A 21,661-nucleotide genomic window follows, 5' to 3' on the forward strand; every position below is an offset into this window, starting at 1 on the left:
AAAGAATGGTTTGCATTGGCCCGTGATGCTGAAATTCACTGCAGGGAGCGCTGGGGCTGTTTGTGGTAAGTTAGGAGTAGTCTCTCTAAGGAGATCAGCCATCCTGCTATGCTTCCCTTAATTGAAACCATTCTCTCCGTCCAGCTTGGATGGGGCAGGTTGTAGTCTCTGTGTGCTGGAAGGCATTTAGCTGTTGTAATTGGAGAGAAGGATGCTGGTAACACTCTTGTCTATTGTTTCTTTTTGCTGGCCACTCCAGCCTGCTTGACGCATCCATCACACCACCACCGCCTTGATTCCAGAGGGATATGCCACAACCCTGCAGGCAAGAGGGAGCCACTCGGGTTCCTGGAGTGTTTAGAGAACAAGTTTAAAAGAAACGTAGACTTCTAGAGGCAGAGCGTTAGGTTGGCCAGGGACCTAGACACCACCAAAGCCAACTTCTTCCTGCTCTGATAAAGAAACTGAAGCCGTACTGATAAGTACTGACAGCTTATCAGTAAGAAGTCCAACTCTAGAGCCCAGGTCACTGGACTCTAATGCGTTTCCCACAAAACTAAAGAGACATCTATTGGGCACCATACTATGTATCAGACATCGTGGATATAAGGATGAACAAGGCATAATCCCAGTGGAACCCATTTTGATTATGTGGGTTAGTATCACTTGAGGCATACTTCTTCCTAGAATAATGTTTTATAGATAGTGTCTGTCTGTCTATCCATCTGTCTGTCCATCCACCCATTCATCTGTCTCTTTCCTTCTTCCTTCCTCTCTTTCTTTCTTTTTTTCTTTCTTCCTTCCTTCCTTCCTATCTACCTACCTATCTATCATCTAGCTACCTATCTGTATATCTATCTGTCATATGTATTATATAGAGTAGGAGCTCATGTATTGTATAATTAGGCTTCTGACTCCTAACTGGAGGTCTTGAGTGGCTATTACCAGTGATACAGTGAATGACCGACCAGTTAATCAAGAATTGTCAGAGTGGGAGGCTCTTTATGATTAAGTAGCCTTACATAACACTTAATCTTTGAGATGATTGCCTACTATCGATCAAGTCCCAGCCACTTGGCTAAGCGTCAGGTACTTTGCTACGTGTTTCAGGTGCATTTCCCCACTGACACCTTAAAAGCACCCCATGACGTAGGTATTGCCTTCACTTTACTAATGAGGCTGAAAGGTTAAGAAAACATGGTGTGCCCAACATTCCACAGGAGCCCAAGCTGGGGCTTGGACCCAAGTCTTTCTGATATGAAAGACTGTGACCTTGGCCGCTGTGCCATCTTACAATAGCATAGGGGTAATTGCTCTGTCACCTTAGTAACTATAAACTAAGGGAGGCTGAAGATGCCAGGAGATCCTTGTAAGCCTTCAGAGGGCTGGTGAGTGGACACATCACAGTTGCACTCTGACGGGCTGCTCTGTCACGCTGTTTGGTTTGCCTCCTTGAAGTTCAGGCCAAGACCCAGAAGGGGCAGACAGAGCCATCTTCCATCAGCTCTGTACCCAGCTTATGACTCAAATGGAACTCTTATCCACAAAGCCGGGTCGTTCGGTTGCCATACCTTTGCCTTCCAAGTCTCCCTTGTTTACCCTACTAAGTCCACATGCTAAGGACATCTCGTTATGGACCCTGGAAGGCAATGAATTCCAAATCTGATTTAATCTCTCTGTGTGTGTGCGTGTGTGTGTGCGTGTGTGTGTGTGTGTGTGTGTGTGTGTGTAGGTATTTCCTTTCGCCATGTATCTGATCTCACCAAGAGCTCCATAATAAGTAGGGAAAATATGCCCATAAGTTCATAGAATAGTGTGCCTCGGACCACACAGACTGCCCGAAAAGGCAGCCTGTTCCCCTTTTATTTTTGTGTAGCTCTATCGCTCCCGAAATTGCCTTATTTATATGCTAATCGTTTCCCTGTATATCGTCTGTTTCCCCACACTAGAGCATAAGCTCTTTCAGGGCAGGGACCTCATATGTCTCCTCAGCACCCAGGTTCATATCTGGTACATAACACTCACATCTTCTGGAGGGTGCTTTGAATGGATGCCTTGCGCCACGCCCTAAGAAGACCAATTTGGGAGGCACAGATTTCATAGGAGGAGGCCCTGCCCTGTTGTGCCTATCCTGCTGCTTCTAGAATGTCTCTCAAGTGTCCGGGCTGAAAGTAGCTTAGGCCTTCACCCAGGTGTGGTCTCTTGCCATGTTCGATGGCTATTTAGTTGAAGGAAAATGAAGATCTTATTTTCTTTTGACAACTTCGCAGAAGGATCATCTGTAGCTTCCTCCATTTCCAAGCCTCCTGGCTTTTTGCGTGAGCCATGTTCCTTAAAAGCAGGGAGTTATGCTCGGCCCACTCCGGCTACACATGAAATGGTAAAGGTTTTGGTCCAAACCCTGTGGCTTGAGTCAGATTTAAAAGCTTGTCAGAAGTGTGTTCTCTGGAGCCTGGCGTTTGCAACTGGCATCTGTGGTTACAGATGAGATTTCAGAGATTGAAAGCTCAGGAAGAGGTGTGAATTACAAGCTCTTAGCTCACAGGGCAGTTGGAACTGTACTGATCCTGGAAATCTTTTGGCCCAGATTTTTAAAAACTATCCCCTCAATCCAGCCTCTCCCTCGATAGGGTTTCTGCTTTGAAACATTTGTATTACTCTTAAAAGCATCTGGAGAATAAATAAGGGTAGGGTTCTTGGACTGGGAAGGGGCCTGTTACTCACATGAGCACTCACACCCCTCTTCACTTTAGCATCTGATGGAGAGAGAGAGAGAGAGAGAGAGAGAGAGAGAGAGAGTCTATGAGAAAAGAGAGCAATTGAGTCATTAAAATACGACCTGATGATTTCTGAGCCCTCCTAATTCGGAATCAGTGAAAATCTAGATCTCTCCTTGGTCACTTCTAATACTTGTTGTTGTAAACAAATGCTTTTGCAGCTACATCACTTCACTGCTGATGCATTTGAAGAGGAAAGGGGTGACCTAAAGGCATGGTTCTTGTTCTATCTCAAACCACGTGAAGGTCAGGATTGGTAGTAGGTAAATTGTAAGTACAGGGCTACTGGCAACCAGGTGCCAAGGCTTATGAATGACTTTCTTCTCTTATAAACTGCAGCAAACTCATGGCTATTCCTAGAAGACTTTGCGTGCTCACTCATTTGCATTTGGGTAAGATTTTTTGAGTGACAGGGAAAGAGGCCACTAGGGATGGCAAGGTACCTGGTGCCCATCGGAGTGTGACTGACATGGTCCCTCCTGTGAATTTGAAGTGGTGCCATGGGGGAAAGAGGATAAAAACCATCAATCTAAGGGGTGTCTGAACTAGGTACCATCTGTCATGGAAAGAGAAGAGGTAGCGAGTTACTATCGAAGCCAGGTGGAAATCCAAGCCATTCCTCAACATTTTCCTCTCACTGTGATCCTGAGACAGTCACCCCTGCCTAGGGCACAGGGCTGTTAAGTCCCAGTGCAGGACTCATTTCTCTATGAAAATGTCCCCATCTCCTTGGGTCTGTTAGTTATCCCATTGGAGGAGACAGCAGTCACCATCCACCAACTCTATTGGCATGACACTAGCAAATACAAATCCGGTAGATGCTCAAACTATCTGGCAGGAGGCATTATCCTGCAATTCACCTGGGATCTCCTGAAATTAAGTGATGAGAGAGGCATTCGTGTGGCATTTAAGAGAGAGGGGCCAGGCATGCCTGACCCCCTAACGGTGCAAACTTGGACAAGTTCCTTTCCTTTTTTTTGACATTATAATAAGAGTCTTTATTCCAAGTACTAAAATTCAGAAATAAGGAAAACAAGTAAAATGCCAACAATTACATATTTATGATGTAGTTAAAATAACTTCTAAAGGCGACTTACATTTAATTATATAAATAAATGAATAGGAAAAGACCAAGTTTCTTAACCTCTCCAAACTGTAGTTTTCTTATCTGTAATAAGGTCTGATGTCAATAATAGTCCTTATCTCATACATTTATTGTGGGGATTAAATGAGATAATCAGTGTGAAGCACTTAGCACACAGTAGGTGCTCCATCCATGGTAATATTTCTGGGGAGCCCAGCCATAGGCTCAGCAGTAGGACCCGTCCCAACCACACCCCACAGGGTCCTTTCATTTCTAGCCTCCAGTGTGAGAATCTGTGTGCCCCAAGCAGAGGGGGGTGGCTTTGGTAAACATCTGGGCTAACTCACGTCGGAGACCAGATATCATCCCAGCATTTGACTCATGGCCCTGCCACTTTCACAGCAAATGTTGAGTCAGTTGTGCTCTGGACCTCACTTGTTTCATCTACAAAATGGGATTGATGATTTGACCTCTCAAAGCTGCTCTGGAGATCACGCAGTACGACACCTGTTACCACATCTAGACTAACGTCTGACACGATAGCAGCTCCGTGAATTCCAGAATCTTGTCTTTATCACTTGAAAGGATGCTAAAAGAGATAGGGAAGAGAAAATCAAATCCGAGCTGGAGATACCCTGGACTGTGTGGTGATGCTGGATGCTAAAAGAGATAGGGAAGAGAAAAATCAAATCCGAGCTGGAGATACCCTGGACTGTGTGGTGATGCTGGATGCTAAAGAGATAGGGAAGAGAAAATCAAATCCGAGCTGGAGATACCCTGGACTGTGTGGTGATGCTGGATGCTAAAAGAGATAGAGAAGAGAAAATCAAATCCGAGCTGGAGATACCCTGGACTGTGTGGTGATGTTGGACTCTGTGGGAGTTGGTGGTGGCCTTTTGTTCCCCTCCATCTGGATGGCTCTACCTGGATGGCTCTACCTTCTGAGCCTCACCTCAGTTTCTGGATCTATAAATCCTCTCGAGTCCACTGCTCTCCAGCCCCCATCCCTGTAGGTTAGGATTGGAAAAGCAGACTTTGCTATGTCCTCTCCACAGGGTGAGCCAGGGACAACCTTTAAGGGGAACTTTACATTGCAAGGTATTTTTATTCTTGAGACTGACAGGAAAAAAAAACAAAACATGCTAAGCCTGTATCACTTGTAAAGCATTTTTATACAATGCATTTCATTTGGGCTGCAGCCTTTGAGCTGCTAATTACTTAGCGCTCTGACCCTCTGCTTCCACAGCTGTCACATGGGGCAGCTAAACGTCTTAGGATGCTTTGGAGCCCCTGGCACATCGCAAGCCTTGCCAAGGGGTGGTTATCATTGCTATGATTGGCGCCTACTGCGGTGGTTTCCAGAGTGTTCCACGCAGCCTCCTAAAGCATTGTGGAGGGTGTCAGGACCATTGGTGGGGTGGGGTGGAGGCTGGGCAAGAATGAGCAGCTGGAGGATCGAGGCTCTGGGGTCTCCACCCTCACTCCTACTCCCACAGGAGCAGCTCTGCTTTCTCCTATCCTAAATATTGTGGTTCTGCCTAAGACATCATTGGGAGGGGGAGGGGAAGAAAAGTATGAAAACCACTGCTCTTCTGTCTGAGTGCTGTCACTTTTCCCCTTTGCTTGCTGACACGCAAGATGGAAAGGGCAGCACCACGGGTAATGGGGAAACTCAGAAGACCTTGAAAATCTGAGTTGAGGTCTGGGTTTTATTCAAACTCTGTAAGACTTTGGAGTCTCTGAATCTCTTGCTCCTTTGTTTCTTCATCTGTAAAATGGGGCCATAGTACCTACCTGATGGGCCTCATGGGGCTGCTTTTGGATGTGGAAATGCTTCATAATTGGAGATGGAAAGTTCCCCCATGGCACTATTACTGACACTTGTACTTTGATCCACCTGTTCTGCTGGGGTTGGAGAATACTAGATTTTTGGGAAGCTTTCTGAGATGTTCATACTGTCCCAGGTGTGCATATAACTCCTCTCCGCTTTACCCCACTAGCTTCAAGCATTTCCTAACTTCCTGCTTCATCCTGGGAGGCAGGAAGCCTAGGTGTGAACCAGAGACCTAAAGTGACTTATTCAACATCACACAGCATTATAATGAACAGGAGTCAGGCTAGAACCGTTTGTCCTTCTCCCAGATGGGGTCCATGGCTCATCAGCGTGTCAGTGACTCACTAACCACCGCGAGATGCAGCTATTACTTGTGAATGACAGTCTCAGCCCACCTCAGCTCTCATGACATATTTCCCTCAGGTTAAAATCAGCCAGTTCCTCAAAGATCCAGCCACAGACCTGAGCCAAAGCTGTACCTGAACGAGGTGTTATAACTGTCATTAGCTCCCCCCACAAAAATCTAACTATGAAACAAAAAGTAGGACCTCTTTTTTTTTCTACTTGCAACAGGAAAAACCCCATGTGGGCCCCTGAGATGCTTTTTCATTTCATTTACCACATCCTGGGTTTGTGCTAGCCAGTCTGCTAAACAGATATGGTCCAAAAAAGAAGAAAACAAGGTCTCAGGCCCAAAGCCAAACATTTCCCGGTCGCCATGGCAACACGCAGGGGCACACACTGTGGTTTCTCTCCCTCAGCTGTCTTCCCGGAGACTCGCTCACCAAAGACCGTTGGCCTCACAGAGTTGGGTACTGAGGTAACAGTTCTGGGACACACTCTCCTTTACCAGAAAGACTGTTGGATCCAGGATCGGGAATGGGGGCCTAACCAGACCTTCCCACCCTCTCCCCTCCCCCAGTTCCCATTACGCCACCAGGAGGCAGGGGTGGGGGTCTTTCTTCAGACTCCGTACAAACAATCCAAGAGCTTCACTGGATTGGTTCTTTGGAGGCCTAGACTGAAGGGCCAGTGTAGTGGCTGAGAGAACCCTTGGACTCTTCTCTGACAGAGTGGATGTGATGGGCCCTTGCTGGCTGCCATGACAGGCTCCTCGGACACAAAGGCTGAGAGGTCAGGGGATATAGCCAGCACCAAGAAGTTGGGGTGCATTTCCCTTCTAAGTGCCAAGGGATGAATCGCTCAGTTGAAAACAACCCAGGACACATTCTGGAGGAAATTCTCTCGGTATGATGGTGTATGACTATCTTCTCTGCTCATTAAACCCTCACCCGCCTCCAGGGCAATTCGGGGAGAGACTGAGTCCTTCAAGATTTATGGTCTGCCCAGGGCAGCCAGAGGCGATTCGGCCACTGAGTGTGATTTTGGCCTCGTTCAGAATGGGATGCTGAACAATAGACCCTTTCACCAGGCGCTCATCACATGGGCATCAGGGGATGGGGGCGAGAGATGTGGGGCAGCAGGAAGGCTGCCAGCCTTCTGAACTGGCAGGCCTGGGTGGCAGCAGGGGCTATAATAGCTAGGAAGACTCCCAGATGGAAACTTCTGGGCTTTGAAGACATCAAACAATCACAATGAAGAAGAGAATGGCTTCTTCATGTCCCATTAAGACAGTGGACTGTGGCTTTATTGGAACGGCTTGCTCAGGCCTCTTATAAAAGCAGTTCAGTAGTCAGAAAACTAGCAGTTATGGACCCCGGAGGTCCTGCTTTCCTCCCAGCTGGCTGGGGGACCACGCTCAGTCATTGTGGATTTTTGTTTTCTCTCTTGCGTCTCAAGAGAATTTTTGATGCTGGCTGGCCATTGTTCCTCCTCGCTTTAAACACAGATGATCCGATTAGCCATAATGCTTTAAAAAACAATTGGCCTTATCTATCTCTCCCTAGTTCTGATTAGTTCGGTTAGATTTGTGATGTTGCGTAATCTTTTTCAGACATGAGCTCGGCAAATCAGAGGACAGAAAGCGAATCCCAGCTGCTTCATGATAAACACTGTAAAGATGAAAAATGTGGAGAGCTCGCTGGTGCTTCTGGCCACCTCTGCCCAGGAGGCTTGCATGTGACTGACTCCAGGGGCTCGACGGAGTCAGATGCAGTGAGCCTGGAGTGCCATGCTCCAGCTAGAAGGGCCTGGTCTGTTGAGGTTTGGGGGCTGGGCAACAGACATCTCAAAATGTCACAAGGACAGCCTGTGGTCTGGCATCCCAGCCCTGGGCCAACCTCTCTTCATTCTGTTCTGTCTGGCCCTGGCCAGAGCCCTCAAGCTGTAAAGGACAGAAGAAGCCTGAGGCTGAAGCTGGGGTTGGGGGGGGGGGTCTCTGATCCCCAGGGGGATCTCGGGAAGAGCACAGGTAGAATGAGAGAGAGGAAGCCAGACCTCTGTTGGGGGAAAGCCAGTGAACACAGAGACCTAGGAATCTTTGCCTTGGGGAGAGGGTGGAAGTTCCATTAGGGCAGGTTTTCCCATCTAAGTTTTCCAAGCCTTTGAGCAAAGGGCCCTGCCCTGTTAAGCCTTTGGTCCAGAATCAAGAGACCTGTGATCTTAAAATAATATTTGAGCTTATTAATATTTAATAATATTGAATAAGCTCAAATTCCTCTCTGCAGAGTTCTCTTTTAATGCTCACCTCTCTGCACTTTAGAAACCACGTGGAGAAGAGGGTTTCCTGTAGTTTAGCATCTGTCCCACCCACGAGGTGCCACTTAACACTGCAGTATGATCAGCTGGACTGCCCAGTCTGAAACCAGGTCCACTAGCCCCTAGCTCAGGTCATACGTGTCTTCTCAAAGAATCAGTTACCTCCTGCATCAGATGGGGGTAACAAAAGTGCCTACCACATACCACTGTTGTGAGAATTAAATGAATTTTTAGGTGTAAAATGTTGGAAACCTCATATGGGCCTGATTAGGTGAATGTTTGCAGTTGTTCTCATGGCCGTGGGAATTGCACAAGTCATTGGGTCTCAGGAACTGGCCTCATCCCCATCTTCAAGAAAACCAACTTCCCCAGACACATAGCTACTCTGGGACCAAATCAGAAAAAAATCTAATTCTGCCTCATCCTTCCTGAGGAGATGACAAAAGGAGCCAGACACATCTAGGTGGTGCCTGTTAGAAAATACATTAATTCATTTTGGACCGTCTGGAGAAGTCTGGTTCAGAGAATTGAGTGTCTCTGGGCACAGCGTGATGGTAGATCATCTCCTGTGGTCTTCACATGGGACGCACTGTGTCTGTCATTCCTGTCTCAGGAGATCTGGCCTCAGAAGGGGCCCTATGACAGGATGTGAAAAGGCTGTGCTCGTCTCTGAGATGACAGCGCAAAGTCCAGGCAGACAACGCCAGTTGCCAAGCTGAAAGTTGGTCTCTGAAACATTTGCTTTCAGGGAAAACAGCAGAGGTTCTCAGAAGCAAATGCTTCGGATTAAAAACATTTAAACATTTGAAGTGTCCGCTAGGGAATTCTCAACCAGGCCCAGCTGGTGATTCTATTAGACGTGACGTGGGGAGTGGACCCGAGGCGTGTTCTGTTTGCATCCTACACATCTGCTTGTCCTGTGTGTGGGGGAGAATATTCATTCATTCATTCATTCATTTGTCCCACACGTGCCTACTCTGTGTGGTGCTGCCCAGGGTCCTGGGGACACGTGCTGAAGGAGAGACGCAGTCCCTGCTGTCATGAAGCCCACAAGGAAGTTCCAAAATTCCAGAATCCTGGAATTTCTAATTACTGAAGAGACCTTAAAGATAATAATTTCTTGTAATTCTTCACCTGTTTCTGTCACAGACATCTTTGAGGAGCTAATGGAAACTGAGGGATGCTGTCTCTAGCCAAACACCGACACACACACACACGTGCGCACAAGCATGTAGACACATATATACGTACACACACACAGTCTTGCGTATAATTTCCCAGGTTTATAGACCCCTGAAGACCAACTTGTGGATTCCAGGTTGAACACGTCTTGTCACTCAGCTCCACTGCTAGTCGGCTGTGTAATATCCCCACCCTCACTCACCTCTTAGGAAAATATGGACACATGCACTTAATGGTGAGTTGGGTAAAGATTACACAGTGCTGTACTCTCGGCGGACGCCGTGCTTTTCTATCCCTCTCGACGTGACTGGAGCAAACCAAGAAGCTATTTGTCTCAGGCCCAGGGCGATTTTACTAGAAAGATCTGTTTTCCTTGATGTGAGGCTTAGTGAAAAATATAGGTAAAATTAATGGTGTTATGGGTCAGCTTTGGCTTATCCAAATAAGAATGAATTTACCCAGAACCCCACATAATGGGCAGTGTAGCACAGATGTTAGAACCCTGATTCTCCCACTTGGGTGACTTTAGATACACTGTTTAACCTCTTTGTGCCTCAGTTTCCTTGTCTCTGAAGTGGGTTTGGCAGTAGTGCCCACTCCATAGCACCTTTGTGAGAATTAATTTAGCTGAAGTAGATCAGCCACCTAATAAGTATGCAATACTCATTGGCTCTGATTAAGTGCCAAACACCGTATCAAGGGTTTGACATATCTTGTCTCATTTCACGGTCCCACAAACCCTGATGTTACTGTCATCGCATCAAGGAGAAGGCTGAATGTCAGAGAGGGTAAGAAACTAACTAGCTGTGTAACCTGGAGTGAGTGGCAGTGTCAGGATTTGAACCCAGTTTGGGGTGGATCTCTTCTAAGTTGAACTACCAGCCTTCACGTGAGTTGGTGCCAGAGAGTTGGTTAAACAGTTCTCTTGCAGAACTCCTTTTTTGTGGTCTTCCTGACAGGTTACTGATAGACCTCTTCCCACGTGGGCAATGAGATCCTTGGGTGGGGGCCGATGACCCCTCTGTCCTCCTGGCAACCCCATCATAACGAACACCCTCCAGAAAGGCTCCACCCTGAATCTGAAAGTGGCCTCCAAACGTTAATGTTGCCCATTGGGCCTCTTGGAGGGAGGAACTTGGAATCTTTCCTTTATTACATGATACAGGAGATTTATTAGAGACCAGAGGGCTTAACGGAAAACATTCTTGATTCACGTCCAGTTGGACAGGCTTGTTTGAGAGATGCAATCGGCCATTTAATATTAGGTTCTTGAGTCACGGCAGCTCCCGCATCACAGGGATCTCCGTTTCTCACGAGAGATGCACAGATATCTCCGGAGTCCAGCCTCTCTACACGGGTTTGCAGTGTGGCCAGTGCCATGGCCATGGACACGGGTGCCTGTCCAGTGGTCTGTGGTCCTTGGCTACTCACGCCTCGGCCTTACCCTAACCTTACTTGAACCTTGGGGATATTCTCAGCTATACACGGGGGAGGTTGAGAGGGCGAAACAAGTTATGTAAATCGGGGTGAGGAGTATAGTGTGCCCTGGTGGTTAAGCCTGTGGACTCTCGGTGCCCAGACTGGCTGGGTTTGAATCCTGGCTCCATCATTACGAGCTCTGTGAACCTGGGCATGTTTCTTCCCCTCTCTGTGCCTCAGTTTCTGTATCGGGAAAGGTGGGGATAATAATATTACCTACTTCATAGGGTTGTTTTACGGATAAAATGAGTTAATGCTTGTCAAATGCTTAGAAGATTGCTTGGCATATACATAATTAGCGCACGACATGTGTTAGCTACTATTATTGCTGTTAGTATTATCAATACCCTTTGGGGTAATAATTTCTGTTTGCGTAAGTGTTAAGAAAGCCTGTTGGAAAGTCTTCATAAATTATCAGGGCTTAACGGATACACAGCCCTGAAGGCTTGGTCCTTTTTAAGACACGAGGGACCCAGAGGGGAGGAACTGAATACTGTTGACCTGAAGTGAAGGTTTTGGCACCGTCTTTGGAATTCCCAGATGGCTGAATGCCATCAAGATTAGGAGTTGGACCTTTTCTATGTGTGAGATTAAGATAAACGTAAGCCGTGGAATTCTCACATTGCATAGAATTTCCTCATTCGTTCAGCAGCCCTTTTCTGACACCTACTACACACGCTGGGTAAGCGTCGCATTTCTAGGAAGGCTGAAGCTTGATTTTATCTGTCTCTTCCTGTCTTGGCTGACCTCAAGGGCACACATCACACATTCACGCTCACATGCACAACTAGAAACACACTTACACATTCCTGTGTGTATCATCTATCAAGTGATGTTGGCTGCCGCCCGTGGAACTCAAGGGATTTTATTCAAACGTCTCTGTAAATCGGTTCCTTTCGCATTTGCATATTCTGTGTGCCAAGTGGCAAACTCTAATTTATTTTCATAAGACAGAAACTGCCATTCAGCTCCAAACCACCGTCCATGCCTCAGACTTTATTTTTAACCTAGGAGTGACAGCAGCCACCTGGCCACACGCTGATGGGCGGTCTGCCTCTCCTGGCATCTGCTGAAGTGTCCTCTGTCTCCCTCACCTCCAAGAAACTGATTGGGAGGCTTTGCTGCTCTTTTGTAAGCTACACACAGAGGACCCCCGGAAGGACGGTCACCCAGCGTGACAGTCTCCTTTGGCAAAGATGGGCCGACCGAGGCCAAAGCTGAAAATGTCAGTAAAAACAAACAGCGTTTCAAAAGGGCCTTGTACATTCCCCCCTCTGTGCTCCCCCGGGCTCATCATCCAAGTATTGTGTGAGTGGCTTCCAAAGGACACCACGCCAAAAAGGAATTAGTCTCCCCAAAACACATTTTCTCCATTTCACCTAGTTCTCATGTTTTTTAAAAGCACCTCCATGCTAATGATGCGAAGAAAAGAGAATCACTTGATATTGGCTTATGTCTTTGCAAAAGCTCTACTTTTTATGTCTTCTTTTACTATTTTCAGAGTTGAGAAAGGTTGTAGAGAAGTTTAACAGTTTTCTTATCATCTCGATTTGCATTCATCAGACTCTGTTTTCTAGTGATTGGAAGCTGCTTCCTGCTCAGAGAGGAGAAAGCAGTTGTTGGCTGTACAATCCCATTAACACTGACCCTATCTTTGTCATTATGTAACAGTTGTTTAGGTGTATCTCTCCCCTCCAGAGTGAAAACTTGCTCTAATGATATGAAAGGATTCTTGGGCACATAGCAAAGTGGATTGGAGCGTGGGTTTTGGCGTTGAACAGACCTGAGGTGGAATTCCAGCTCTGCCACTTAATGGCTGGGTGACTTTGCAAAGTCATTTCATTTTTCTGAGCTTCAGTTTCTCCACCTGTAAATAATACATACATACATACAAGTCACCTCTCAGGGTCTTTGAAAGGTGATGCCACACGGAACCCCAAAATTGCTGGGTAACCAGGGACGCCGCAGTTGCAGTCTTCTCCGCCCTGGCTATCAGCTCAGAAATGTAAAACAAAGCAGCTGGGATTCAGGAAGGCAACTACAGGCTCTGGACAGCAATTCTCACTTCCTTGGGCAGCTCACTTTTCTGAGCCCCAGTTTTCTCATTGATAAGTAAGCAGAATCTTCCTGATGACCTGTGGACCCACCCACGTGAGAGAGAGATTCTGAGTTAAAGCCAATTCTGTCTGAATTGGGACTGACAGAGTGGTGTCTGGCATTGGCAGAGTCAATGTCTGACTGTCTTTGAGGCTCAAGGAAGTGCTCTGCTTCACCAGGACAGCTTCAAGGACAGAACCTTTCTGTGTTGGCGTTTACTCAAGTGCAAACTGGGCATCATACAGAAGAATACTGAGTTTTCAGTTAAGGGCTTTGAAGTCTTTTGAGATTGTTACAGAGGATCAGGGAACACCAGGTGATTTTTTTTTTTTTTCAGCTCCTTATTGAGATTTCAGATTCATGTCTGCAAACTCACAGAAGTCCCAGGACTAAATCATTTTTAAACTGCTTGGTAGCAGTTAGGTTTCATTTTGGATGCATTAACTCTTGCGAGTAAAGAACAGGTCTTGGATCTATCTGGCAATATGTTCAAAGTGTGTTTTTGAAGAAATTCCAATGAGTTGTTCATTTATTCAACAAATATTTATGGAGCATCTGCTCTCTGTCTGCCACTGATGTGAGTGTTAGAGAAACAGCTGTAAACAGGCAGAAGTCCTTTGCTTTCTTGGAGTTTCCATCAAAAGAAAAGGCAGACAGAAAAAACCAAATGCACAAATAAATAGACAAGTTGCTGTGAAGACACAAGAGCATAGTAGGTTGAGGGAGACGCTGAGGGTTGGATAAGAATGTTCAGGGAAGGACCCCAAGTTGAGGTGATTTCAAGTTGAAAAACAAAATGGGATGATCAGAGGACAGTACATTCTAGACAGAAATGGCCATCAACAGAGGAATGGGTAAAAAGATGTGGTCTATATATACAATGGAATACTACTCAGCCATAAAAAGGACTAAAATTTGCCATTTGCAGCAACATGGATAGACTTAGAGGACATTATGCTAAGTGAAATAAGTCAGAGAAAGACAAATACTGTATGCTATCACTTATATGTGGAACCTAAAAGATAAAACAAACTAGTGAATATAACAGAAAAGCAGACCCACAGATGTCGAGAACAAACTAGTGGTTAACAGTTGGGAGGGGCCGGGGGACAATATAGAGGTAGGGGAGTAAGAGGTACAAACCACTGGGTGTAAGATAAGCTACAGGGATGTATTGTGCAACAAGGGAATATAGCCAATATTTTGTAATAACTGAATGGAGTGTAACCTTTAAAAATTGTATAAAAAAATTTTTTAAAAACCTAAACATGTAAAATGCACTCACATCAGTAAGTTAGGTCCAATATTGTTTGGTATCCCATCTATCCCATCTTGTTCTAACTCCCCCTTAGAACTGACTTCCACACATATACCCTATCAATATAGTTTTTGCAAAATCTTAAAAAAAAAAAAGAAGTGGTAAAGTCAGACCTAAATGTTTAAGGTGGGAAGGGGCTCAGAATGTCCAGAGGAACTGAAGGAAAGCTTTGTGCCTGGAAGAGAGTGAGCTACTTAAAGGTTAGGAGCCAGGTCATGTGGGTCTTATCAGCCATGATAAGGAAATTTATTCTGGGTGTGACTAGAAGTCACTGGAGGTTATCAGCTGGGGAGCCGTACCTCGTGATTGTGGAAAAATACTCATTAAGTGGAAAAAAAGATTCCTACATCTAAAATTGTATATTTAGTACCATTTAAAGTACGCAAGTATATACATAACACACACATTCAGAAAACAAACTGAAACAAGATATAGCAAAATGTTGAAAATGTTTGCAGTAGTCTTCTTAGAGGTGGACTTGCTTTTCCTTCATTACTTCCCTGAATTTTGTAAGTTTTCCCCAAGTTTGTGCTACTTTCCTAATCAGAAATAAATCACATGCTTTGTAAAAACTTTGTTGTAGAGCAGTCGGTGGAGAGAATGTAAAAGTGATGCTACTCTCTGCCTCTTATCTCAGATTTGAGAGTGAAGTAGTGATGCTTTGAAATGCTACAGTGAATGTTGAAGGCTCTGGCCAGTAGGGAGATTATTTGTCTTTTTAATGAGGCTGCTCTAAAACAGACTTCTTATCCTTTCCAAATTATTGGTGCAGAAGGATCTAACCTTTTCTTTTCATCCCATAGATCTAAATATAACCTGCCGATACAAAGGTGTATTCCACGTGGAGAAGAATGGTCGCTACAGCATCTCGAAGACTGAGGCTGCTGACCTCTGCAAGGCCTTCAATTGTACGCTGCCCACCATGGCCCAGATGGAGGCAGCCCTGCGCGCAGGGTTTGAGACCTGCAGGTAAGGGACCAGCCCCCACCTGCTGCGGGAAAGTAGGCTGCCTGGGTCCAAGGGGTGGGGCTTAGGCCCAGGAAGGCTCCTCTGTGACAGCTGAATGGCTGCTTGCCGGGAGTTGGCACCACCCATTAGTCTGGCCAAGTCCATCTGGAACCAGTATGACCAGCTGAAATTGAGGGCCCGCTGAAGACACGTTTGTGAATCACAGAGGGAGGGGTTGCCTAGAGGAGGCCCTTAAGGGTCATGTGTTGGAAGCCACTTGCCCGAGGTGCTTCCACAGCATGCTCTCCAGGCTTTGAAGAAGCGTGCAATATCCTTGTCAGAACCACAAGAGAGAGGGAACCAAATAACAGTGCTTGAAAAAAATTTGTGCCTGGTGGAGTCTTCACCCTGCAGACTCGGCTAAAGCAGGTTTTTCAAACAACTCTCTCTCTTTTGATTTTGTTTCTCTTCTCTGTTGCTCTGATTTGAGAGAAAAGGGCATGAAAATTATTGAGATGTATTATTACAAGTGATGGGAAAGCGATGAGAGGGACCAAGAGAGGCCTCCTACCTCCACAGTGCTCAGGGAGCTGTCCTCAGGCCCAGGATAGCTGCTCCAGGATATTCACAGCAGGCATAGCCCTTATTTTTCTGAATTTCTCATGGCCCTGTGGAAGGTGGTGCACATTAAGAGCGAGCAGCGGTGACCACCGTGGTGAAGTGTTTCGGTTTGGTTTGTTTTCTCTAGAAAAGCTCTGGGGAATCTGGACAACTGCTTTCTGAAGTTTCCACCCCAGCCCGCAGCTACCCCTCTGCACTTTTGCAACGTGATAGCGTTAGGTAACGTGGTTCCCTTTTCTCTTCAACACGCAAATACAGGCTGCTTTTTAAAAAGTCAAGCTGCAGAACTCTTTATGGAAACCATTAAATGTAAGTTAAATACGTCTATCCCCTGTCCTTGGTTACAGAGTAAGGCACCCATAGTATGGGTGGGAACTGAGATACTTCTGCTGTTGAGGAAAAAGCACATCTTCACAGGTGCACTAATATGGTAGCCACCAGCCACAGATGGCTATTTACGCTTAATTAAAATTAAATAAAATCAAAACTTTAGCTCTTCATTGGCACTAGCTGCGTTTCAAGTGCTCGATTAGCCACAAATGACTAGTGGCTACTTCATCGGGCAACGTAGGTTATAGAACATTTCTGTTTTGCAGAAAGTCCTAATGAGCAGCACTGCTCGAACACAAAGAGCAGATGTGTGCAGGCATCTGTGTGTGCTCAGAGCAGGGTCTTGGGAGAATATAAAAGGAGCAGATAGCGCTGGTAGCTTCTGAACCCGAGCTGTAGGCTGCAATGAAGGAAAGCTAATTAGCAGGTCCACTTATTCTATTCCTAAGGCTAATTGTTTAAATATGGCCCTGACTAGGTCAGTGGCCTAAGAAAGTGGATTTAGTAAGCTGAATTTTGATTGTGAAATGCAGACAAGGCAAACTTGCTAAATATGAGAAAAGTTCTCATATGTTGAAAACAGGGGACGTTCTTACTGTACCCACTGGCCAATCATCCAGCCCTTAGATGCTGGGTGACCCCAGCCCACCTGCCCATATCCCTCTCTTAATCCTCAGACTGCACCAGGGGTCGGTTATATGACCCCACTTTGCAGAGGAAGCAGCTGAGGCTTAGTTGCAGCCCACCCTGGGCCACATCACTTTCATGGGGAGGAGATCGGATACCGGACCAGCTTCCGAGGCCAGGGCAAGATTCAATGACCCCGCCCTCCCTAAGGACTGAGAGCAAAAGGGAGATGAAAGTCTGGTGCATGGATGGATTTGCTGAGTATTTCTTTCCTCCCTGGGAACAACAACCTACTCATGAAGTATACACATATATAAATTTTAATATCTCCAACTTATAGACGGGATGACACATAAAACCAGCGGTCGACACGATGTGATAAAAACTCAGGAATAAGTTAAATTCCAGAATGTCGGTGTGATACAGGCTAGCAGAATGTGATGGGAATGGGGTGGGCAGGAGGCTCACCAAGGAGTGTTATTATTTTAAAAAAACGAAGAAAAACTGTGCCAAAGACAGCTATCATTCTACCCATGGCTGGTTTTAAGTGTTGCAAAACTTATTTCCATAATTTCACGCAGGTAGCTATGAATCAGATACCTGCCACAGGACAGATGTGAGAGTCTCACGGGTGATGGAAGAACCTTAGCATCTCCTCTCTTCTGTCTGCCCCACCCTGATTAGTAGCAATTCTCAGATACGTGGAAACTTACTAACATTTAATTGCGGCCGCTCCCCGCACCAAGCTCAGAAGTCTTTGGAGAAACCAGTCTGGCCATTCAGATGAGGAATTAGTCATGTCAGCTTTTGCAACTTAGACATAATGAGTTCGATGTGCTCAGAAATTTCAGACTCACAACCATTCCCATAGGTCTTGCAGGGTGATGCAGTATGTACTGTCACCCCTGGCAGGAAAGATTAAAAGGATTTGGGCTGTGCATTTTAGCCAGCACTGCATTTTCAAAAACCTGTTGGCTTTAGCTTCTCCCTCTCTGCTCTTCCCTTGCCTCTGCCTCTTCCCTTGTAAATGGTATTTTCTCAGCCCACATCTCATTTTCTGAGGCAATTTATATTGGAGAGAAATCGTGCGGTAAGTATTCAGCCACCACGATGCTGATCGAAGAGGCTGGGTGCTGTATGTTGTATCTGAAAGAGCCACCGGCTCCAAACCTCTCCCAGAAACACCATGGTGGGGCAAAGGGGCTTAAGCACTTCTCTGCTGCTTCTGGAAAATTCCTGAGCTAATGAGGCACTGCTATCTACTTAATCACTCTGACTCCCATTTTAATGACGGTCGATTTACTTCCACTGGCAATGGAATTATGCCTGAGATGCTCATGGGACAAGATGCATTGTATCTGGCATATAAACAAGGCTTTGTGTTTAGAACAATGAGGTCTGGAGTGAGGGAATCACAGGAAGAGGTGAGGCCAGGAAAGAAGAGGAGGGGTTGGGAAATAAGGCAGGTTTGCCGTTCGTGGACTGAAACGAAGAGCCACCTAGTTCTGTCTGATGCGAGGCAGTCATTTTCTGTATTTTCTGGCAAATAGGAAGGTAATGGCGGGCCAGAGTGGGTCTCACATCGTCAAGGGGTCATTCTGTGACTTGGGCGTCCGTCTGCTTCTTCAGACTGGCCTGACCGCTGACCATAGATTTTATTTGAAACTAATTTTGTTTTCTTTCATGAATCGATTTTTTCAAACACTTTTTATAGAGCTCCAAAAAAATCACTTTGTCTTCATCAGCCTTGCTGGTCCCTTTCACTGTCCCTCTGCTGTTATTTTTGGCTTTCCCATAACTCAGTTGTCGAAACCTTGTAGCATCCCTGGGGTGAACTGAAGGAAGTATTGCGCTGAATGAAATGTCATTCGATGGGATGTTATGAAACCCCTGCTTATAGCCTTGCGGGTGGATGACCTCTGGTGTTTCTTTTGCAGGTACGGGTTCATAGATGGGCACGTGGTGATCCCCCGGATCCACCCCAATTCCATCTGTGCTGCAAACAACACGGGAGTGTACATCCTTACATCCAATACCTCCCAGTATGACACGTATTGCTTCAATGCTTCAGGTTGGTTCCAAGTGGATTGGCTTTGTGTTCTGGGTTGCCTTTGGCCTGCCAGTCTTTGGCAACATGGCTGACAATCTTGGCTTAAGTGGGGATTCGTGTAGCCTCCATTCACATAGCAGATGTTCACTGAGTATCTCTCCAGGAGAAGAAGGATTCCTGTCTCCAGGGTGCTTACCTACTAAGTTGGAAAGGCCGACAGTAAACAAATACATATTAAATAACGTAACATAAAGTCAGAGCGTAACAAGCGTTACAAAAAAGAAAGCAGAGCAAGGAGCTGCAGAGTGCTGGGGATGCTTTGTTTTCCTGAGAAGATAGTCAGGGAAAGTACCTCTGAGGAGCTGGGTATAGGGAGAGCCCTGAGCGAAGTGAGGGAGGGAAGCCATGGCACCGTGGATAGCAGTGCAAAGCCAGGCCTGTGGGAGCATCATGGCCTGTGCTGAGAGTAGCAGGGAGGCCATGGTGGATAAAACCCGGTGATCAGAGGGGAGAAAGCCAGGGAATGAAGTCAGAGAGGTAGGCAGGTGCCAGGTCGCATAGGGCTTTGTAAGCTATGGTAGAGAGTTTGGACTTTATTCTCAGCGTGATGGGAAGTTATGGCAGGGTTTTGAATAAGGGAGTGACATGAATCGAATCTAATGGTAGCATTGGGGCATAAGCCAAATGGCTTCGCTTGGAGGTGTTTGTTACATGTTGGGGCTGGAGAGAAGGCTGGGAGGATATACAGTAGGCCTTTGACCTTCTTGAGTCCTTACCCAACAACTGAAAACCCAACAGCTAGAGAATAAGAAAGCCAAGTTAGGATATGCGTGCTGGGCTGCTGGCCAGGCCCCCCTCCCTGTGTAAGGGACTTGCTTCCAACCGCCAGCCTGGAGACTCGTGCTTACAAGTCTAATTCAGGCCCTAGCAACGTCTTGAAATTCTGTGCACCGTAGATCTTCAGGGTCTTTTGAAGAGAGTCAAACCCAGCAATGTCAAATTTTTGAATGCCAGCCATCAAATGTCTTACTCCTCAAATGGGGCCTTCTGTTCCCCCCTGAAGGTTTAAGAGTGTGTGAAGGGGAAGACGGAGTCACAAGGCAAATGTGGTACATCTTGTTGACATGTCAGTTTCCTTAAAGGTAGGAAGGGGATGTTAAATTAGCTGGAAGATGACTTGAGATATTACCTATATGAGATAGATATTATTACATGATGACTTAAGACATTGTTTTTATAAATCAAACACAGATATTACATATGATAGTAGAATATAAAATCTACATGGATTTTTAAGCTTAAATAGGGGCATCAAAGAAATTGTGAGATTACATCAGTAGCTTTTGGCTTCCCCACCCATCCACTGTTGTGTGAGCAGCAGGGATGAGAGTGGGAATTCAGAAGGGAATTCTAGCGCTTAGGAGAAAGAGAAAATACCAGGGCTGGTTAGTTGAAATGGAGTGCATGAGGCCAGTAAATTATGTCAAATTTATACAGGTCACTGAACCGATGGAGGGGCACTTAAAACGAGGAAAACTACAGAGTGTTTACTCTTCCCTGTTACATAAGCAAAGAACACAAATGGAGTTTGACCCAAGGAGGAGAGTCCAACTGAGGCTAAACAATACGTGATCGCTATCCAGTCCCCATACCTATACCAGAAAGTCTATTCTAATAACATGATGAGAAAAACCACATGCAGTTATTCAGTAGGAAAGAGACACAGAGCAACACGTGGTCTAACTAGGTTAGCTTAATGTCAGAGGTCGGAGGAAGGCTTCGGGAAGGCTTCGTGCTTTAGGTGAAGGGGTTGGTCACGTGGGAAGGGCAAATTCAAGGCCGCATACTCTCCAGCCTCTGCCTGTTGCTTCTCCCACTGAATCTTTTCAGGTGAATGTATGCAATAAGTTATGTTGTAGTATATGCACATTGTCTCGCCTGTTTTACAAGTCGGTATCCCTTGCTGGAAAGAACCTTCATTCAAAAAGGTAGAAGCTCCCACTGTTTTATCACCTGGAGTTGAAGCTGTCTAGGCCAGTTACTACTGAGACTTTTCTCCCTGTCCTTTTTGCCCATAGGGTTGGGCCCATTTTCAAAGAAGGGAGTGAACGGTACCGATGAACTTTCCTCTTCTTTGGGGAGGTTAGTTCTGTTAAAAAGCTTGAGATGTCCTGAGGGGTAGTGCGCGGCAAAGCAGCTGTAGCGAAGTAGTAAAGTTCAAAGCGATGGTTTTCCTTTTCTCGTATCTAAATTTACTCAATATGGTTAGAGCGCTTTTATCAATATTCTATATGTTTTAAAAAGAGTATTTATTGATCAATGACATGCATTCAGTAGTGTGTGGGGCAGGGTGGAGTTAGAAGGAACCAGAGGGCATATTTCTTGTCTTGGGATTTAATCTTGTTGAAGTCATGAGATGAAAACTAAAGGAGCTGGGGAAGAATGTTTATCTAAGGATAAATACATTCTAAATGTCTTGGGTTAGAGTTGAATGATGATGGGAGTGTTGAGTGAGAGACAGCTCTTGATAACCTTGTGCTCTATGCCAAGGATTCCATTGGAAATACCTTTGAATCTATCTTAGCCTGAGACCTACAAGCAAGTGGTCAGGACTTGGTGATGTGATCCCGACACAAGTTGGCTACAGGGACCAAAG

At 45.9% G+C, this 21,661-nt stretch overlaps 1 protein-coding gene across 6 annotated transcripts in view; it reads left to right on the top strand.

Annotated features, from left to right (window-relative positions):
* The window catches only part of CD44 (CD44 molecule (IN blood group)), an 86,838-nt gene that overhangs the window by 20,179 nt on the left and 44,998 nt on the right, over positions 1 to 21,661 (top strand). For all 6 annotated transcript variants that reach the window (XM_065882831.1, XM_065882827.1, XM_065882828.1 and 3 more), the window contains exons 2-3: positions 15,233 to 15,398; positions 18,893 to 19,026. In XM_065882831.1, coding sequence (XP_065738903.1) covers positions 15,233 to 15,398; positions 18,893 to 19,026 — 300 coding nt within the window. The remainder of the gene's footprint in view (positions 1 to 15,232; positions 15,399 to 18,892; positions 19,027 to 21,661) is intronic.

Source organism: Phocoena phocoena, chromosome 8, assembly GCF_963924675.1.
Source record: "Phocoena phocoena chromosome 8, mPhoPho1.1, whole genome shotgun sequence".
Taxonomy (NCBI): Eukaryota; Metazoa; Chordata; class Mammalia; order Artiodactyla; family Phocoenidae; genus Phocoena; species Phocoena phocoena.